The sequence below is a fragment of the Puma concolor genome, chromosome D1 (assembly GCF_028749965.1).
Source record: "Puma concolor isolate L17-30 chromosome D1, mPumCon1.1.hap2, whole genome shotgun sequence".
NCBI classification, from domain to species: domain Eukaryota; kingdom Metazoa; phylum Chordata; class Mammalia; order Carnivora; family Felidae; genus Puma; species Puma concolor.
In genome coordinates this window covers 111,149,542-111,171,939 of record NC_141676.1, presented here as the reverse complement: position 1 = coordinate 111,171,939, position 22,398 = coordinate 111,149,542, and the positions used below count along the sequence as shown (strand labels likewise).

The 22,398-nt window shown below is 39.0% G+C and overlaps 1 protein-coding gene and 1 non-coding gene across 2 annotated transcripts in view; one reads left to right on the top strand and one right to left on the bottom strand.

Annotated features, from left to right (window-relative positions):
• Window positions 1-22,398, bottom strand: part of GUCY1A2 (guanylate cyclase 1 soluble subunit alpha 2) — a 322,573-nt gene that overhangs the window by 243,867 nt on the left and 56,308 nt on the right. The window contains exon 4 of the mRNA XM_086679239.1: window positions 403-1,121. Coding sequence (XP_086535365.1) covers window positions 403-1,121 — 719 coding nt within the window. The remainder of the gene's footprint in view (window positions 1-402; window positions 1,122-22,398) is intronic.
• Window positions 8,822-8,944, top strand: LOC112866242 (small Cajal body-specific RNA 7). The gene has a single exon (XR_003224097.2).

Sequence of the window (22,398 nt, the reverse complement as noted above, 5' to 3'; positions counted from 1 at the left end):
TTTCCACCCATAGTTACTTAAGGAGAAGGCGAGCAGGCCCCACACTGTTGGAATCCACCTTTCCATTTCTCTCCTGTTTGCCTTCAGTTGGTAGAAATATTCATGGCTTTACAGGATCAGGTTCTTGGTGACTCCTATCATTTTTGTAATTACTGTGGCTGGTATTAATAAGTGTCTTCTTTTTATATGCCGAAATAAATTAATGAAAGAGGCAGACACTATGCAAAATGGCTGGGAATAAGGCCAAATCCTTTTCCATACATCCAGGGACCAGTAATTTTCTAAATGGCACTTTAAGCTCTCTCGCCTAAATAATTACAAGTACCGCCGGCATGTAATTTACAGAAATAATTATGCACTCTTCCAGTCCCCATAACCCATCTCAAGCCCATGGCCACTCACCTTGTCTTTATTTTCAGTGCCAGAAGCCTCAGGCTTGGTCCTGATCACAAACGGGGTGGACAGTCGCAACAGGACCCTCTCAAAGGCGGCACTGACCTTTGGAGAAACGATCTCGAAGCAGTCCTCAAACCTGAGCACTTTGTGGGTGTCGCAACGCAGCTGCTTCCGCAGGCCTTCCCCCAGCTGCAGGACGGACATGTGGGCGTCGAACATCAAGTGGAAAGGGAAGGCCCTGCAGAAGGTGCTGATGCTGATTCTGAGGTCCGCAGGGACTCGGGAGGCTCCCCGGGGAAGGTTCTTCATGGCATCAGTATTGTCACATTCTTTGATGAGGAAGGTAAGACAGCTACAGTTGCCTGGGTTCGAACCATCGGAGCACAGTTTCTCATTGGCCACCTGCTCCACGCTCACGTCCAGCCGGTAGATCTTCTTTCCTGCAGCCTTGATCATGCCCAGCATTGCAAAGCCCACAACGTGGTGAGGACGGAAGTAGTGAAGCAGAAGGGCACCCTCAGGGAGCTCCTTGCACAGGAACGATGGGGACTCCAGCGTGGCCTGTTTCCCAAAGGAAGTTCTGATGTGTTCCAACAAAGCATCAAAGCCATTAAAAAAGTCCTGCAAAGTGCCACCTACAGCTCGAAGGACTCTCTCATTCTCATCAAAGCATATATTAAAGAACTCCTCACCAAATCTTTCTTGAAGTTCCTCAAACTTCAAACCTAGAGGTAAACGGGAAGCAAATGTTAGTCAAGTGCAATAAAATAATCGAATTTATAGCTTTTTTTTTAATGCTCATCAAATGAGATAACTAGGCAGTGAAACTGGAGAGGTATTTCCCTTGGGCCCACAGATTCCCAGAGAGATTAATTCATTTTGAATTAGAGAAAGAAAATTTCAATCCATCTTCTGGGGGCTTCTAAGATGTTGATGGGCATAAGCTTCCTTTATGTTTGTTTGCTTTTGTTTTTAAGTAGACTTTATTTTTTAGAGCAGTTTGAGATTCACAGCAAAAGTGAGCACAAAGTACAGATATTTTCCATAGAACCCTCTTTCCACAAACGTACAACCTCCCCACCCCACCCCACCCCACACATACAATCAGACATGCACTACAGTGGTGCATCTGTTACAATCAATGAACTATAATGACACAACACCATCACTCAGTCGTTAGTTTACAGTAGGGTTCACCCTTGGTGTTGTATGTCTTTGGCTTGGACAAATGTGTAGGGATATGTGTCCACCATTACAACATCACACAGAGTAGTTTTGCTGCTCTAGAAATCCTCTGTGCTCTGCCTGTTCATGCCTCCCCCCTTACCTCAAACCCCTGTAGCACAAACTTTCTAAATGCTGCTAATTTAGCTGCAACAGTTTGTTTTCCATTTGCTATAATTATCACAAACAAGATCTTTTTCTTAATGGTTTCCCTCATAGGTAAAGAAGCTTTTCAGAAGCAGCTATCAGCTTGTTTCTCTGTTGTGCCCATCCACTATTACTATTTGACTTATCAAAATTCTTATATTAAGCAGGAAATGTCAACCAGAGAGGGAATTTCTCGTACTTGAGCAGAGAAAGGTAATGGATTATCTAGTGTGAACAGAAGGAATGAAGTGAGACACTAGGGAGAGAGGGACAAAACAAGAAACTAAAAATGGCAGAATGGTGGATGGATTTGCATTCTTTCACCCACAAAACTGAAAGTAACCAAGAGTCTGTAATCTCAAAAGAAAGAGTTAAAAGTCTTTGTCTTCCCAGTTCACATTCACTCCCACCTGCCAGGGCAAGAGGAACTCTATCTTATAATAATGGAGGTATAATGAATGGTAAACACACACACACACACACACACACACACACACACACACACACACACACACACACACAATGCAATGCACTATGTAGAAATTAGAACCAGTCACATGTGATCTAGTTAGATCCATCCTTAAGGATGATCTGAGGGAAAGTATGGAGGGAATTTACGGTCCATAGAGGAAGGATACAACACCCGTATATGACTGAGTGTGTACACTAAAGGAAACTTCTATACAGAGTCAGTCTGTTGCTTCTCCTTTGACTTTGGCTGAAATCAACACATGTAAGTTCATATATTTGTATTTTCTTGCCCCGTCTACTCCATCTCATAAGGAGGTCCTGAAGATAAGGCCAGACTGGGAAAAAAACAGAAGGCCACTCTGCCAGTGTCCTGTCCAAGGGCAGAGCCATCTGGGCTGTCTATGGCTTGGTTTGCTATCTATTCCTACCTTTATTATTCCCTAAGGGTTCTCCCCATGCAGAAATCAGGGAACAAAGCAGAGTCAACACTACTATTTGAAAAACACAGTCAAAAGACATCAAATATTTTTTGAGAGAGTATTAGAGAGTATAAACTTTGTGACAGCCAAGTGAAGTAGTCAGTTGGACAAAAAAAGTGAAATGAACATGAAAATCAACGTGAAATGAAAAAAAAGTAGAAAACCTAAGAGAAAAAGAGTCCTTTTATTAAGAAGAATTTCATATTAATTTTACTTTCATAGTTTTGACATTCAAGTCAAGCTGACAAAGTCACCTATCAAGATAAAAACATGAGCGCACATCTTACATGGTCATGGTACAAGATTGCCCTTCAACGTAGGCTGCAATCACGAACAGTAAGACCAGCTCAACTGATGATAATAGCATTTATCTGTCCAGTTCTCCAGTGTGGAAGAAAAAAAAGTGGACGACACTCACTGCAATTTGGCTCCTGTCCCAATGGCTCCACTGAAACTACTTTTCCTATTGCTTAAAGCAATACATACTGTTTCATCCCTACCTTAGTTAACCTGGTTTGTTGTTTCTCTTTTAATTTGACTGTACTCATCATCTCATCCTCCTAAATCTCCCTTCTCTTGGCTTCTAAAAATATACCATTGGTTTGATTACTGACTGTCTGAAGACTCGTTCCCTAAAATGTCTTCCTGCACCAAATCTCTGTATCACCATCGATATATAACTAAAAAGTCCTAATACAAATTAAATGTATATCCCTTCTTGGTTGCTATTAAATTTTTCAATTACAACATTCTAATTAAAATTAAATTCAAAATAAATAAAAATTCCTATAAGCTGATTACACTCCCTGAACAACAAAATTCCATGGGTCACTAAAACATCCCATGAATTGCTTCTATATTTTGAAGAGTTCTATCTTAAAAGGACTCAGAGTCTTTATGCACAAAAAAGAAAAAAAGAATTTCTTCTAACTTGCTTTTTTTTATAACATTGAAAACGCCCTCAGAGTTATTAAGAACAGAGATTAAACATAATATAGTAAGCTTATGTTCTATTTTCATCGCCAGAATCCCAAAAAATCATCCAGAAAATAACAAGTAAATTCACCAGGAGCACAAAATAAAAACTACTCTGTGAGTACAGCATTCTATCTGCTAGGAATCCCTGCTATCTTACAAAGCACTTCTCTACCTGAGGGTACAAGGGCTGTTAATTCTCAAATAAAGACACCGAGGCCTGCCCGGACACTAGAGTCACTTGTACCAATAAAGAAAAGCTAGAATATTTCTACTATCACACCCAAATACTATACATGGTAATTCTATAAAATCACAGTACTCAATTAACTAATTAAGATTTTGGGGGCACCTGGGTAGCACAGTCAGTTAAGCGTTCAACTCCTGATTCTGGTTCAGGTCATGGTCTTATGGTTTGTGGGCTCCAGTCCCACATCAGGCTCTGTGATGGCAGCACAGGGCCTGCTTAGGATTCTCTCTCTCTCATTCTCACTCTCTCTCTCTGCCCCTCCCCTCCATGTCAGTCTCTCTGTCTCTCTCTAAATAAACATTAAAAAAAAAGACTTTTGTTTTCACAATTATTAAACTTTACAGGATCATAAAAGAAGTTCTTCAAGTTGGAAACATGTAAAACTAGGGAAAGATCACTGTAACTTTTACAAATAGTTCCATTTTAAACATTTTTTTTTTCAACGTTTATTTATTTTCGGGACAGAGAGAGACAGAGCATGAACGGGGGAGGGGCAGAGAGAGAGGGAGACACAGAATCGGAAACAGGCTCCAGGCTCCGAGCCATCAGCCCAGAGCCTGACGTGGGGCTCGAACTCACGGACCGCAAGATCGTGACCTGGCTGAAGTCGGACGCTTAACCGACTGCGCCACCCAGGCACCCCCCCCCTTTTTTTTTTAAACATTTTTTTAATAGTTCCATTTTAAACCTTATCTCAAAATTCAGAAAGCACAGAGAAAGTAGTGCAGCTCAGACAAGTGGTACAGTTCTCACTTCCAATATCCCACTTACGAGGATGCAAACCCCCTACTTACAGCAAATGACATAAAACATACAGCCCATGCTCATGTGTTCATGTCAGAAGATGCTAGGACAGCTTGACCTTTGGGTCTATAAGAATATGTTCCTCTAGAGGCAAAACTTACAATAAATGTGCTTTCATTAACAAGTTAAAATTTTAAATTACTGTTGGGGCACCTGGGTGGCTTAGGTGGTTAAGCGTCCGACTTCGGCTCAGGTCACAATCTCCCGGTTTGTGACTTCGAGGCCCACCTTGGGGCTCTCTGCTGTCAGCATGGAGCTTGCCTCAGATCCTCTGTCTCCCTCTCTCGCTGGCCCTCCCCCTCCTTCCCTTCCTCTCTCTCCCTCTCTCAAAAATAAACATATAAAAAATAAAAAATTAAGTAAAAATTTAAAAAGTATCTAAAACCACAGTCGTACCACATTTAAGGGTACCTAGACACCTAGACACATTCTTTTCTGATATGAGCCTCTAGGGATAATTAAGTCACAGTGTGATTAGGCTGTGACAGAGGCAAACGGGAATACTTATGGACAATGGAGAAAAGAATGTGTGACCCTCTCTTCCACAGGTTTTCCTGTTTGCCTCTGTTAGAGGCATGGGTTTGAGCCCCATGCCTCTGATAGTGTCTGAAGAAGAACTTGAATAAAGTGGGTGTTCAAAAACCCAACAAGGAAGGCACAGTCACGCTGACAGATGGACAGTAATGGAATACAGAGAATGAATACAGTAATGAACCAGAGAAGTGGGAGAGCCCAGCCTGGTCAGGGTAAGTGGATAGCATCTGGGGAATAGGAATGAGGGCGTGAGCTGTTAACTGATGGGCAACACCGAGCCTGGACTTTTGAGCACCAAGACCAGAGTCAAAGGCACCAGCGAGAGAGATGCTATAATGTCTTTAAAAGCCTACATTGACTGAACTAGAGAGGTCCCAGTGAGAAGAATATTAAGTAATGTGCCAAATATTTTCATAGATCACTTTACACTTTAAAAAATTATTATCAAGTAGATATTTTTAATTGTCTTCATTTTACAGGTGAAAAATGTTAAGACATTTGCCCAAGTTCACACAACTATACGTAGCAAAGGTAGGTCTCAAGGTGAAGTCTGTCTGATACCACATCTTGTGAAATAAACACAGAGGAAAACATCTGTGAGAGGGAAGAAATGCACGTCTTGCCCACTGTTATTTAATCAATGCCTAGCATTTTGCCTGTCATTTAGGAGATGCTTAATACGTATTAGTTGGATGGTCAATGAATTAATGTATCACTGAAGTCAACAGGAAGCAGTTATAAGGAGCAGTCAACAGCTATCAAATGTCACAGTGAAGTCAAGTAAAAGAAAGACAGAAAACTGTAAAATGGATTGGTTAGCACTTTGGGGACCTTTGACAGAAATTTTAGTGGAGGAGTGGGGCAGACTACTGGGTGTAAGGGGTTAAGGAGTGTGTGTCAAGTAAAGAAACAATAAGTTTTCAGCTGAATTAATATTATTGGAGAGCTAAAATTACTTCCTTTATAAAACTGTAACAAATCTGACCACTATACTTGGAAAAGGAAATATTACCTTCGTTGAGAACCAAGTGATTAGAGAGAGAGAGCACCAAATACACAGCACTGTACATTTGGGGTCCTGGATGCTCTAGGGGAAGACGTATCAATAAAAGAGTGCAATTAGTGTTTTTTTTAGATCCAGAGACCATCCTTATCACCCAGAAAGGGCACTGGTCTCCATTAACACAGGAAAACACCAAAGCAGCAAGTGTATCCTTATGTGGACCAAATATCAACTGAGGAGGTGAATACCTACCAGCTACTCACTTCTGTGAGCTGCAGATGCCCCATAATTATCTTTTAATTATTTAGGTTCCATCAAATTTGCATCTAAGTAATGTCCCTCGGGGCACCTGGGTGGCTCAGTCGGTGGAGCGGCCGACTTTGGCTCAGGTCATGATCTTGTGGTCCGTGAGTTCGAGCCCCGCGTCGGGCTCTGTGCTGACAGCTCAGAGCCTGGAGTCTGTTTCAGATTCTGTGTCTCCCTCTCTCTGACCCTCCCCCATTCATGCTCTGTCTCTCTCTGTCTCAAAAATAAATAAACGTTAAAAAAATTTTTTTTTAATTTTAAGTAATGTCCCTCAAGCACAACTATATCTCCAGTCCAAACCGTAAAGAGATTCCAATATTTTAAGGAGATAATCATCCTCTTAGACCATTTTTTCAGCTTTCCTTCCTCCACTATAACTGACACATAATATTGTATAACTTTAAGGTGTACAAAGTGTTCTTTTGATATATTTATATATTGCAAAATGATTACCCTCATAGTGTTAGCTAACACTTTCATTATACCACATAATTACTTTTTTTTTGTTTGTTTCTGGTAGTGAGAACATTTAAGATCTACTCTCTGAACATGCAAGCATATAATACATCATTGTTAACAATGCTCACAAAGCTGTGCAATAGATCCCAAGAACGTATTCATCTTCTAACTGGAAGTTTGTACCCTTTGACTAACATCTCCCCAATCCCCCACCTCCCAGACCCTGGGAATCGCCATTCTGTGAATTTGGCAGTTTTTAGATTCCACATAGAAGTGACAGCATATGGTATTTGTCCAGAAACAATACTTTTATCTAGGAAGACCCTAAGGTTTTTGTGAGCTAGTTTGAAACCCAGATGACACTTTAATAAAAATATTATTCTAGTGTCTTGCCAATCTATAAAGAAATGACTGAAGTTGGTCTCAGCCTCCCAGGGGAGACTTACCGGTAAATACTATATGCATATGTCTAAATAATAACAAAGGAGAAAGGCTCAAAAGAAATGCCACTGGAAGCGGAAGGTATTATGCTGAGGGAAATAAATCAGTCAGAGAATGACAGATATCGTATGTGGATCTTGAGAAATTGAACAGAAGACCATGGGGGAAGGGAAGGGGGAAAAATAGATACAGAGAGGGAGGGAGGCAAACCACAAGAGACTACTAAATACAGAGAACAAACTAAGGGTGGATGGGGCGCAGGGGAGAGGGGGAAATGGGTGACGGGCATTGAGGAGGGCACTTGTTGGGAGGAACACTGGTGCTGTATGGAAGCCAAGTTGACAATGAATTATATTCATGAGAAAAAAAAAGAAATGCCATTGCCTGAATTGCAATTTTTTTTTTAATTTTTTTTTTCAACGTTTATTTATTTTTGGGACAGAAAGAGACAGAGCATGAACGGGGGAGGGGCAGAGAGAGAGGGAGACACAGAATCGGAAACAGGCTCCAGGCTCCGAGCCATCAGCCCAGAGCCTGACGCGGGGCTCGAACTCCCGGACCGTGAGATCGTGACCTGGCTGAAGTCGGACGCTTAACCGACTGCGCCACCCAGGCGCCCCCTGAATTGCAATTTTAAAGAAAACTGCTTTCAATCTGATCTATCAATACAGTTTCATTTGAATCTCTGTTGGGGTGATATAAAACCTCTGTAGTTTCAGGATATTCTAAAGTTAAGTAAGTAACAGTATAGGTATAATAGTGAAAAGAAAGATCCTTATCAGTCTTGGCCTTAATCTGTGAAGAGTTAAACAATGAGTTTCTACTATTTTAGAAGTAAATCATTTTCGTTTTACTGCATTTGTGGCATCTCTGCCCCTCTCCAAAAGGAACACAACTATGTCATATATTTACTTTTAAATATAAGTGAACCAAATTAATTGTTTCAAATTTTATGATACACTTAAAGAAAACAGAGCATACAGTCAGATTCTTAAAAAAAAAAATAGGCTTTTAACACCTTTGAGCTAACAAAGAATTTGCTAACAACAGGGAACTCTCTAATATATTTAAGATTAATTGCTGAATACCCAAAGGAGTAGGTATTATCAAAAGCATATTAAGTGCTTCAGGGACATTTGTGATGGTTAAGTTTAAAGTTTTTAAATTGGAGAATATGCTAAGATATACTTTAAAATATGCATAGGATATAAATTTTAATAGTGAGAAATATGGCATAATAGAGGTGAAGCCAGACTCTATAATCTGGGCTACATTTACAGTCTGGGATATATTTTTCACCAAGAAACTACATCTAAAAAGCAGCGCATCCTATGGAAATGATGAAATAGAGATAACTGGGTGTCAAATGTTGTATGATTGGAAATTTTTAATATGTAAGCTAAGAGATTAATCTAAGTTTTAAAAAAAAAAGAGCATCATAAAATTACACTCCAATATTATCAGTTGTTTCTCTTCCCTTTCAAACAGCAAAGCCTATCTGTGTGCCTTTCTTATAAAATACCAGATATCCCCTTGTATTATATAGATTTGTCTGGATTCCTCTGTTGACTGTAAAACAGATTTAGTAGGACAATTCATGAAAACTACAACCTCTAAAAACAGTGTGATCTAGAATGAGAAGAAAAAAACCAATGGAGGAAGAAATATAAACCCAAAATAGAATTTCCCCTGAGCTATAGAAAATCCTGAATCTTTAGATGGAAAGGCACAAGTTCCAGCCAGATTTAATAAGGGCACACGCGCACGCACACAAACACACACACACACACACTAACACACGGGATAATGGGATACAGGATAATGACAGATTATCTGCAAATTAATAAGTGTTAAATAAAAATTCATGAAATAAGGGAAAAGAGAAACTATTGACTCCTCCAAGATCTATTGTATCCATAATCTGGAGCTAAGCAATCAGGGTAAAATCCAGGAGTTGGGAGGTTGGGAACGAAGGCATTATCAGCATTCTAAAAGTCTCTTCTCAATGGAATCAGGGTGAGGAGAGACAAAATACAGTCTTAGTAGGAAAACAGGTAATAATTTGTTTTAAGACCATGAGACAAACGTGGGTCTAATTTGAGTAACAGCAAATGAAGGTAATCAGTTATGGGCAAGCACAGTAGAACTTTCAAATTATGAAGGTAAAAACATATGTTTATATTTAAGTTTATTTTCAGAGAGAGAAAGAGTAAGCATGCACACCAGCAGGGGAGAAGCAGGGAGATGGAGAGGGAGAGGAAGAGGGAGAGAGAGAATCCCAAGCAGGCTCTGAGCTGTAAGCACAGAGCCCCATGTGGGGCTCATACTCACCAACTGTGAGATCATGACCTGAGCCAAAATCGAGTCAGACACTCAAACAACTGAGCCACCCACACACCCCTGCACATATGTTGATTCAACTTCATCAATACAGAAAATGATAAGGAAAGAGGTTGGAAAATAATCAGAAATCAGGACAGAAGAAAGAAAATCAAGTAAATCATGCATTTCTGTAAGTATAAGCAAAACCTCCCGTCAAATGGCAGGAACTCTCTTTTCATCCACAAGAGGGGCACTTATAAAAAGTGATTTAAAAATAAATCATTAGGCAACGACTTCCAGAAAACTACAAGAAAAATAAGCAAGGAGCAGGATTAATATCAAGCCAGGCAGAATTTAAGCTAAAAATGTAAATCAGGATAAAGAGAGACATTATATAACAAAACCACAAAATATAAAGAAGACTTAAACCAATCAACATTGCCGTTAAATACACAAAGTAAAAACCATTAGGAACTGATTGCTAATGGATACATTTTTTTTTTTTATGGAGTGATGTTTTAAAATTGATTTAGTGATGGTTGTACAACTTTGGGTATACTAAAAACCCTGAAGAATACACTTTAAATGGGTACGTTTAAATTATAAGGTATGTGAATTATATTTCAATAAAGCTCATATATTTAAAAATTAAGAATGAAGGAATCCTATACAATTCTCATGGGAAACTTTAATATAGATCTCTCAGGATCATATGCATCTAACAGAAAAGCAAAATCATAGAGAAATTAAATAACATATACAGCATAACAATAAATGAACTTAATAAAAATAAAATTATAGTGAGAAACTTTAATGTGCCTTTTTCAGAATCAAAAAGATCAAAGATTAAAAAAGCAAAGTCAATGATTAATTAAATACATATCAGCAATAAAATGTAAAAACTGATCAAAAAGTAAGGTCAATGGAAAAATGAAATTAAAATAACACAAGCAAAGTCCAAACACATATATGCATAAGTATACACACACATACACACACACACACACACACACATACACACACACACACACACACATGCATGTGCTTTCATATATGTGTTTGCATACATAGGAAGAATTATAAAAGTTCCTCAAATACTTGGTCAGAAAATTCCCGTAATATATTTTTAAGTAAAGATTTTGCAGATGACATTTTATAATAGTAATAAAAATAATAAATATTTGTAAATAACAAAAAGATAACCAAAAGTCCTATCTATTTAGAAGGTGAGCAATACTCTGTTGAATTAAAGAGACAATCAAAATTGGAATTCTAACTTGTAGAAAGCAATGAAAAGAAGACTACTTCATACAAATCCTGAGGCACAGCAAAAACTGTACTCAAAAATGTAATCAATGTTTCCAGCAAAAAGTAAGCAAATAAAAACTTTGAAATTAAGAAAACTGTGTTGAGTTTTTTTTTAATTTTTTTAAGTTTATTTTTGAGATAGAAAGAGCATGAGCAGGGGAGGGGCAGAGAGAGAGGGAGACACAGAATCCAAAGCAGCTCCAGGCTCTGAGCTGTCAGCACAGAGCCCAACACAGCACTTGAACTCACGAACCGTGAGATCATGACCTGGACCAGAGTTGACCGCTTAACCCACTGAGCCAATCAGGCGCTCCAAGGTTTTAAAAACTTAATAGGTAAAAGCTGAAACTAAAAGAAAAATATACTAAATTAGGAATGAGAAAGAAGACATAGACACATATTAAGAAGAAATAGAGGAATCAAAAAAAATTGCAATGTTTGCCACATACAATTGCATGTGTAAATGTAACGTTAAATAGATAATTTTATGGCAAAATAGAAATGATCAAAATTCACCAAGAAATGGGCAATATGAGTTCTGACTAGTCGTTAAAATAAATAATTCCAGTTTTTTAAATATTTCCAGGCCACAGAAAAAAATATTAAAATCACTCAATTATTTTTATTAAGACCACACAACTGTAATACCAAAACTTGACATAGTATAGTAAAACCAATTTCTCTTATGAATATTTACTAGAATAGTAGCAAAATGAATCTATAAATTTGTAGAATAATACATTCTGACCAAATAGTATTTATATCAGAAATAAAAACATAGATCAATGGCAGAAAATCTATCAACAAAAAAATATCATCTACATGAATAAAATTAAATGAGAAAACAGTAAAATTCTATTAGTAGTTTCTGATGAGTCTGAAATTTAATGGTCTTAATAATTTTGAGTAAAATTGGGATATAAAGAAACTACTCCAATATAATTAAATGCTGCTTTCCAAAAACTGGAAGTAAAACTTTTGTTCAAAGGATAAAACACTAAACACATTTCAACTAAAGTCAGAGATTAGATGAGTGGGCTTGGCATCGTCTTTGCTATTCAAGGTAGGTTGGAGTTTCCAGCACATGCTAGGAGATAATGAGTATACACACTGGAAAAAAGAGTAAAATTATCTTTTTGCTAATGAAGAAGACGTAGAAAGTCTTCTGATTGGAGGCTCTTTCTTGCTTACTAGATTTCTTTACAACATGCATTTTATAAAAAAAAAAAAAAAGACTAGTATTTTAAAACTGTGCTAAAGTAGCTGAATATAAAATAAGTTTAGAGTCAATAGCTTTTCTCTGTATTAGCAATAAGAAACTAGAAGTAGAAATGGGAAAATATTCTAAGTAGAAATAAAAAACTGTAGTCAACATGACTACATGAGAAAGGCATAGAACTTATATTAAGAAAAGTACTAAATCTTAACACAGCAAACAAAACCTAACGAATGGAAAAATATTCTATATTTTAGAATATAAAGACATACTATTATGACACTATATATTCCCCCAAAATTAATGTAGACATTTAATGCATTTCCAGGCTGGTTTCTTGCCAGTATAGTAATTTTAAAATTCCTATGTAAGAATAAGTATCTAGAATAGCACAGAATGCTTGAATAGGAATACTGGGGAGCAAACAGACACTAGAATAAATGAAAAAGACCACAGTTAAATTTGTTATTTCCATAGGGACAAACAGAGAGATCACTGAGTCAGAATAGAGAATTCAGAAGTAAAACTGTGTATATGACAAGTTTTAATGCAGCACAAAATAGTATTTTAATTCAATGGGGGAAAGAATGGTTTACCTAATAAATGGCACTAGCCATGTGGAAAACAAAAGTAGATCCTATCTCAGATCACACACAAAAGCAAACTGTAGATCACTTAGAAGCTTAAAATGTAAAAGACAAAACAATAAATACTATAGAAGAAAATCTAGGACAGTACATGTATCTCTTAATCAAAAGTGGCAAACATACAGACAGACATCAAGACGTATTTGAGTTTGTAAAAGATCTAAATTTAAATAAATAAAATAAATAAATAAATAAATTTTAATAAAATAAATACAACTGTCAGAATAATGCGCAAGGTACAATTTTATTTTCGTAAAAGTTCACGTGTGGGTGTGTGCATGTGTCTGTCTGCATGTGCATGCTATACCTCCCAATAGTCTGTCAGTCTCTCTGCCCTAAATACCACTTTGTTTAGGCCGCCATGATTAATAGTCTAGAATTATTTCAACAGCTTTCTAACTAACTTTTCTGCTTTCCAGTCTCTCTGCAATCCATTTTCTATGCACTCTTCAAAACCACAAATCTTCCATATCGTTTCTCTGCTTAAAGCCCCCCCTCCATGACTGTCCACTGCCTTTAGAATAAAATACAAACCCAGCAAAGTTTGACGCGGCTTTCCCTTTGGGTCCATCCTCACCTTTGCCAATTTCCCCATGTCACATCTCTGCACAAGCCAGAAGGAACCACTTGGGAGTTTCCCAAACATGCTCAACAAACTCTCCCTCGTGTACAGGCTCCTGCATATGCTCACTTTCCGTTTTGTTCTGTTTTATTTCTTTACTGGAATTCTGTTCTCCTAACCCATTTAGCTAGTCATCTGCTTAGACTCACCTTGCAGATCCACACACCAAAATTCCTCTGGAACGCTGTCCTTGACACTCAGGCTGAGCTGCCTCTGCTTTTGGGCTTCTCAAGCACACTGTGATTACCCCCTAGAATTTATCCCATGATACTTGCTGGTTTGTGCACCCCCTCACCAGACTTGACCTCTCTGAAGACAAGAGTTACATCTTATTTAACATGTATTCACTGCTTTATAGAAATTAAAGAAAACGAAGGAACACCTGCTTTGGTTGAGTCTCTGTGCTGAGTACTGGCAATACTCTACTGATCAGAACAGACATGGATCTTACTCGTACTGAGCTACAGGAAAGAATGAATAATCCACTAACTGAACACATAATACAACAATAATCCAAAAGAAGACACATGATGTTAGTGTTAAAATGACAAGGGCATAGTACTTGAGGGCATGTAACAGGCACATAATATAATCTATTGGGTCAAAGAAAGCATCCTTTAAAAAGTGAAGGATAAATACAAGTCATCTAAGCAGCCAAGAAGGAACAGACAGAAAGAAAACCATTCCAGAACAAAAGAACATTATGTAAAGGTCCTGGAAGAGAAACACAGAGTTTTAGAGAAGCTAAGACCATGGCTGTAACCCTAATCACTGGCACACTGACTTGCCCATAGTGGATTTTCTGGGTAAACAGATAGAAGAATCAATAATATGTTAACAAATACAGCTGTGTGTAACTGTTCATGTCTAATGTATAGGATGTATGTATTGTATGATATATATAGTAGGTATACTGGACTATGTTGTTGATATATAATTTTTCCCTTGCTGTTTTTCAGACCCTTCAATACTTAATGGCAGTCTTTTTACACAAGCATGGAAAAGTTCTACCAAATGACCAGTTTAATAGGTGTAAATGCTTATTTGATGAATTCTTCTTCCTTTACCAAAACATAGCCACAGGTGAGAACTAAGAAATGGACAGACTCAGGGCAGCACATGGATCATGAAGTGGCCTTATCAGAGCCTGTGCTATGCTCGTGGGCCACCTGTCTGGTGACAAAGGGCTCCTCACACTTTCCAGCCTTCCTTCCCCAGCACCCTGGCACGCTGCTGTGGAAGATACTAAGCCAAAAACCCAGCAGCAGTGTGGTACAGATTCAAAGAACACACACACACACATACACATACACACACACACACACACACACACACACACACACACACAATCTAATTACAAAGAGGAGCTGGCCAAGCACCTGCTTCAGCCCAGTACCCAAAACCTGCATTTTTGCATTGTGTAAATAGGGCAATGGCTCACAGGCTTTGGCATCTCCCCACAGAGACCTGCTCTCATCATTTCTCATGCCTGTACCTCTCCCAATCTTTCACCTGGTGGCTAAGAAGGTTGGAGAGGGAATCACAGTGCAAATATGCATGGACTCTGGCTTCTGTTGATGACGGCTGGCCCTGTTCAAATTGGAGGCCACCGTAGCGATGGCAGGAGAGTTTCATTTCCACAAGGACAGATCCTCAGAGGGCTTACTGGGAGCCATTAATCACTGCTAATGCCTCTTTAATTGCTACGCCTCTACAATTGTTCAGCTGTGTGATTCACCCTCCTGAACTGCTGCAACCCAGTCTTGGGAGCTACGTGTCTGACCAATTTGTACAGAAACAATTAGGTTTTGGAATGAAAGTTGTGTTACAGTAAAGAAATAAAATTGAGGAGAATCTGAAAATTTTTACCACTTTCCAAATGAATTAGGTAGAAATTAGGCAAAGACTAAATCTATGTGTTTCCTTATCCGATAGCATCAGATTTTAAGTGTGACAGAAATTAGTACATCATACGTCCACGATGTGGCTATTACAGTTAGCACATGGCAGCCTTTAAGAATTTACAAAGAACCAATCCTAGTACTTATGTCCTTCTGGAGGACAACAGCATGGGACTATGTGCATGTTTATTTAAAAGAGCATTTGTAGGTACACTGTTTCACACAAGATCAGTGACACGAAGTTATCAGACGCCCTGCCACTGCACTAGCCAGTCTAACCTCTGTCAAAATACAGTAGTCCTCGGGCACCTAGGTGGTTCAGTCAGTTACGTGTCCAACTATTGATTTCAGCTCAAGTCATGATCTCATGGTTCGTGGGTTCGAGCCCTGCATCAGGCTCTGCACTGACAGTGTGGAGCCTGCTTGGGAATCTCTCTCTCTCTCTCTCTCTCTCTCTCTCTCTCTGTTCCTCCCCAGCTTGTGCTCTGTCTGAAAATAAATAAATAAACTTAAAAGTATATAGTATTCCTCATAAATAGTCATCCTTCGTCTACTTCTACACCACCTGTGATGAGGAACTCCTGAAGCATGCTCTCCCAATACTATCTCTAATGATCACATAGTTCCTTCCTTCTTCCACAGAGAAACAATCTATTCCTATCACTTTGGCTCACTGGTTCTATTATACCCTCTGCTCTCCCCCACAAAAATCCTTTAAAGTCCCTGAAAATAGCTCACAGGCTCTCCTTTGTCTTCTCATCTTATTTTCAAAGAACTAATTCAAAATCCATTAAAGGCAGCTCAAAAGAATGATCTTAAATGGATGTGAAAGGCAAGAGTACATGAGAAAAAAGATACAGGGCATGTGTGTTTTGGAAGGACATTACAAGTTATGAGGAGGAAGGGAACAAGAAAGCGGCAGAAAGAGAGGAGGTCTATTTCAGATAAGAGGAGCTAATGTGAGATGCTTTGATGCCAGGTTTCAGCCCTGTGTGTATATGTGTTCTAACTGGGGAAAAGAGATGTCTGTATTTATTCATCCTCACTAGAGTATACACTTCAAACTGTTTTCCAGTGTCCTATTTGATTTATTTGCCCTGACCCATCCACAGTTTTCCCTCTAGACCATGCATACAGAAGATGCTAGGCCAGGTAGAAAATCAATTGAGGACTATGGAAAAACAGTATTGATGGCACCCAGAGGAACTGAATGCATAGCCACTGTGTCTTCGGCATCATGGGTGAGGCCACCCTAGAAACAGATGAGCAGAGACTGTTGATGTGTGTTAGTATTTCCACGGGAATCTGACAGAACACTGAGCTACGTTCGTCACACCACATCCGGACATATTCCACGAATAGAACGCAAAGGCAAGCCCGAGACACACGAGAATTAACAAAAATGGCCATGTTTTTAAATCAGGAGAGGAGACCATATACACCTGAGCTCCTCTGTTACTGTAAAGGAACCTACGATCTGTTTGGATTCACTGTTTCTTTGGGGAAAGAGTTATGCCCTGCTGACTTCTTTTGCTTTTGTGACATAGCTGTGCTCATTTTTTTCTGTGTCCCCTTCCAGTTTCTGTACATACCCATACACATATTTTACAAAGCTGGATTCACAATGGACACAAAAACACTTGGTTTCTGTCTATTTTTCTTTTTGTGTAATCATTTATCTCTAACAGATGCTGGGGTTATTTGTGGCTGTCGGTGCTCAGCCGAGTCTCGCTCTAGAAATCGCCTTCAGCTACATAAGACTGCCTGGCCCAATGCCCAATGTCCTGTCCCCTCCCCAGGGCAGCCTGCATCCAAAGACATGCACTGCAATGCAAAGATGAGGCTTCCTGGTCTCCATGGAGGGCAACTGTGAAAAGCTGAGCAGAGTCCTTTCCTGTGACAGCACATGAACTCTGGCCCCTCTCCTTTCTTCACATCCTCACAAGAAAGTAGTCTGGTGAAACTACAAAGCTGTAAACACGTGCCACCTAACTTCCAGAAAAAGGGATGATTGGAGGGTGGAGCTGCGAGCCACAAAGCGTTATTCTCAGGACTTGATATCTACAGGGGTTTGCCTGGTGTGTCATCGGTCCTAACTAAGGGTTCCTGAGCACAAGTCTTCATCTGAGTCTGTTTCCTGGGGAAATCAGGCTATCACAACATCATCAACATTCTCCCACGCCACAGTGTAATCTTGCCACACCGTTCTCATTGCAACAGCTGCTTAATGTCCTCGGAAGCAGATCATATTTTAATTGACCATTTCCTCACAGTAAGACGGTTGGTTGTTGCCAATATTTTGTCATTATAAAGAGCATTCAATAAACGCCATCGAGCCATTAAAGATTCTTCTTCTTGTTTTGAATTATTTCTTCAAAAAAAATCTAAGGTGTGGGCCATCACCAAGAGGATGGGAAGGTTTCAATCTAGTGATACTAAAGGTTTATAGGTTGTAATATGGCACAACTAAGTCTAATAGGAAGATATACTAAGGAATCAGGGCAGATTATGTTCTGCATTATAGTGTCTTTGACCGAAGGCTCGGAACAGGATGCTTCAGAAGCCCAAAGAGAAAAAGAGAACAGAATGCTCTATAATGAACTTATATAGCATTCCATTATACTTGGCTGAGTAAATCAGAGCCTACACAAGGTACCCAGTGTACAATATATATTTGTTCAGTAGATGTGTGAATGAATAAATGAATATTTAGGTTGCTTTAAATTTTAACTGAAACATGAGGGGGCTCATTAATATAGAAATGTAGATAATGCAGAAAATATGGACTGGATACTAATAAGTCCGTGGCTTTAAGTTCTTAAATTATTCCCATTCCAAAGCAAAAGTGGTGGTGGTGGTAAGAGTGAGAGCCCACACGGGTACGTGTTAGATCCTCATTTATGCACAACTTAGCAGAGGGACCAACGAGGAAACTTTAAGGAAGAATAAAATAATCACTAATAAAAGCACTCTGTCAGCCAAAAACCAGTAAGCCAACTTTGTCACTATCACAATAGGACACATACAACAAATCAATGCAAAAGAATGCCAAAGACTGGGTGATTTTAGTGAAAACCCCAATCATTAAATTTGGGGCAGATGAGGAATGAAGACAGTAAGCTGAGTACAGTCTACCTCTGAGATGCGCTGGCAGATCCTGGAGACTTAACCTAAGAATCATCTCCTGTTCTTTTCTCTTAAAATGTCCGAACAAGAGTCATTTCTCAAATTAGGCTGACTTCATCAGTGCCTTGTGAGCACGTCCTACTCTCCAACTGATGTCCTATCACTCAGACCCTCCCTACGGTCATCACACGCAAGCAGAGGAGGACAAAGAAGAAAACACTCTGCTTGTTACAGAGGGGAGGGAGGAAAAACTATGGGACAAAGAAGGTGCAAGAGGAAGAAAACACCAAAGGCTTAGTTTCTTCTTATAGACAGCTTAATAGGTCAGTTTACGGGCCACGTGACCCAAAGGAGATGTAAAACAAAAATGTCTGGATTCAGAGTTCTTCATTCTCATATAAACATTTATCCCCGCCCTACCACTCCTTAACTCCTAAAGAAAACAAAGATTCTATGAGAAATCTTTCTTAATATTCGAAAGCAAACAAAAAAGCATTTTCCGAAGGTCACCCAAATCTAGTACTTGACAGGAAGAAGATGTTACAGAGCTGTAAGATCTTGAACTTTCAGTCAACAAAAGATGCCACATGCTTTCCAAAGCACTTCTTTAATGCGCGGTAGAGACATTCATAATTAAAAGCAAAACTTTAAAAAAATGGCTTTTCTCTCCTCAGTCCATTCCCAGGACTTGCCAGAATATTGCTATTTCCTTTCTAGCTTCCAGAAGGATGCCAATGGTCAACAGAGTTTGCTTTTTCTATCCCAGTGACAATGAAGTGGTTGGCCTGGTGCCCTAGAAGGCAAAGACACAGATTTTTTTTTTTTTTTTTTTTTTTTTTTGCTTTGTGACCATGGTAACCTTGTTCCAAGTGCAAACCTTGCAATATGGGCGATCTTCTTTTAAAACAGTGAACCAATAAACTACAATTCTGCTGCCAGCAGAACTGAGCCAACAGTGAAGCTTAGTAACATCCCTGTTTGACTTATCAGAATGATCCAAATACATAGATAAATAAGACAAGAATGAAACCAAGAGCAGGCAAGCCTGTTTGTGGTAACAGTAGTACTAAGATAGACTCTATCCCCCAAATCCCTATTTTCTTGCATACTAAAGTGGAAGCAGCCACAGCGGTTTGTGAATACCGCTGTTACTTAAATTTCTGCCTCCCATCAGTAACTAGATTCAGCCCACCATTTAATTAAAAATTGTGCCCCCTAAGGATCAAGATTGTCAAGTATGTAACAGCATGAAAATGCATGTCTGGACGTCAGATTGGAGGGGGGTGATTAAGAATACGTAGGGAGACATGAAGTGACATTTATCTGCCTTGTATGTTGGCTTCTGATCCTAAACAAGTTTGAAATTTGAGTATAATTCACTTAAATCCCGTTATTTCTATACAACAATTAAGGTTTTCAAGAATTACACAGATATGCATTTAAAATGGATATGGTTCTTTGGGCGCCTGGGTGGCTCAGTCAGTTAAGTGTCCGACAGGCTCAGGTCATGATCTCACAGTTCTTGAGTTTGAGAACCACATTGGGCTCTGTGCTGGCAGCTCAGAGCCTGGAGCCTGCTTCGGATTCTTTGTCTCCCAATCTCTGCCCCTACCCCATTCATACTGTCTATCTGTCTCTCTCTCTCTCTCTCAAAAATAAAATAAACATTAAAAAATGGATATGTTCTTGAAAAGTATTTCATATGTACAATAAGAAAGAAAATTAGTATATCTAGCACGTGCCAGATGCTCTGACCCACTAGGAATTGCAACGACTGAGCCTAGGTCATTTTAACCATATATAGTTTCAGTCAGAGGGTTTTTCATCACCTCTAAATAGTTCACTTTGAACTCCTACTAGCTCAGGTGAAATACTAAGCAGCTACTTAGCGTGATGTCCTGCTTAAGGTGAAGATTCTGTTTAACTGTACACACTGCTATAGACAGAGGCAGAAAGCACTGCTACTAAACATAGAAACACTTTATTTTTTTTATTATTATTATTGTTAATGTTTTTATTTATTTTTGAGACAGAGAGAGACAGAGCATGAGCAGGGGAGGGGAAGAGAGAAAGGGAGACACAGAATCTGAAGCAGGCTCCAGGCTCTGAGCTGTCAGCACAGAGCCCGACGTGGGGCTTGAACTCACGGCCTGTGAGATCATGACCTGAGCCGAAGTCGGACGCTCAACCAACTGAGCCACCCAGACGCCCCAAACATAGAAACACTTTAATAGTACATTGCAATAGTATCTAATGACTGATGACAGACTGTGAAAAATCATTTACCCTGGGTATTTAAAATGTCAGGGAAGCAATCAAAAAAATCACAGTCTACAGGAGAGATTATGTCAATGATTGATGAGGCTTCTGAATTCCATGAATGTATTTGGGAAGTCCAAAACTGTCCTAAGAGTAAAGGGATTACAAGAAGGAAGCTGTATGTGGAGTGTACCTGTCATTTACGAGAGTATCAGGAGATTAACAAGCAATACAAGCAGTCAGCAGTTTTATCATTTTCATGGTGTGGAAACACGTGCTCTCATTCCTGTGTATTTTTCTACAGGGAAAACAATAAGATGATCTGGAACATAGAGGCATGAATCACCTGTTCTGAGACCAATTCCCTGCAGTATTAGAAAAATAGAGTAGGATTATGTTCAGACACTATTCTAATTTCATCTTCAAGGTCCTTAGTGGTACATTAGGTCAATAAGCAAGACCAGAACTGGAGGAAATGCACCCTATAGATGGGCTCTACTCTGGACACTGATTACATGTATAAAATTTGGTGCTTTCATGAGTGAGGTTAGGGGAAAAAACACACTTAAGTATAAAAATAGACTACAGGCTCTTATTCATGTGTTTTAGTTTGGGTTTAGATTTTTTTTGGGGGGGGGGTTAGATTTTTTTTAACTGGGGCTATAACCAAGTAGAAATACAAAGTCCCTTTGGACTTATCTATCTTAATTATAATTTTATTCAACAGATTTTAGAAATATTTGATTTTGATATAATCTCAAACTTAGAGGAAAGTTGCAAGAATAGTACCAAAACTCCCTTTTCTTTTATAAAGATTCACCAATTTGTTAACAATTTATCTCATCTGTTTTATTCTCATTTTCTCTCTCTCTCTCTCTCTCTCTCCCTCCCTCCCTCCCTCATGCATGCATACATACATACATACATACATACATACATACATACATACACACACACACACACACCATTTGAGAATTAAGTGGCACAGGTCCTTTCCTTTACCCCTAAATACTTCAAAGATGTTCCCTTATATAACCACAGTACAATTTTGAAGATGAGGAAATTTAACTTTGGACATTACCTAATCCACAGTCCATATTCCAAATTCGTTTAATGGCCCAATAATGTTCTTCATGGCTCTTTCCTAGCACAGGATCCAATACAGGATTATTCACTGCATTTGTCTAGTGTCTTTAGCTTTCCTTCCTCTGAAACAGTTCCTCAGCCTTTGTCCTTCCAACAGTACTTCTCAGACACCTACTCTTCCAGGCCCCCTGTGTTGTTGGTGTGGTTACAAAGGATTAATACAGCACCTAACCACTAGGTACCCACAGTCAAGGTGGAGAGAAAGACCTGGAGACGATCAGGAAGCACACCATGAAATGTGCTTTAATGGATAAGCAGATTCCTCCCACCTTTATCAGTTCAAAACCCTTGCTCTCTAGATCCTTATTTTTTTCTATCTTCATAGAAGAATATATACTTGTATAGCCAGAATCGTCATTAGC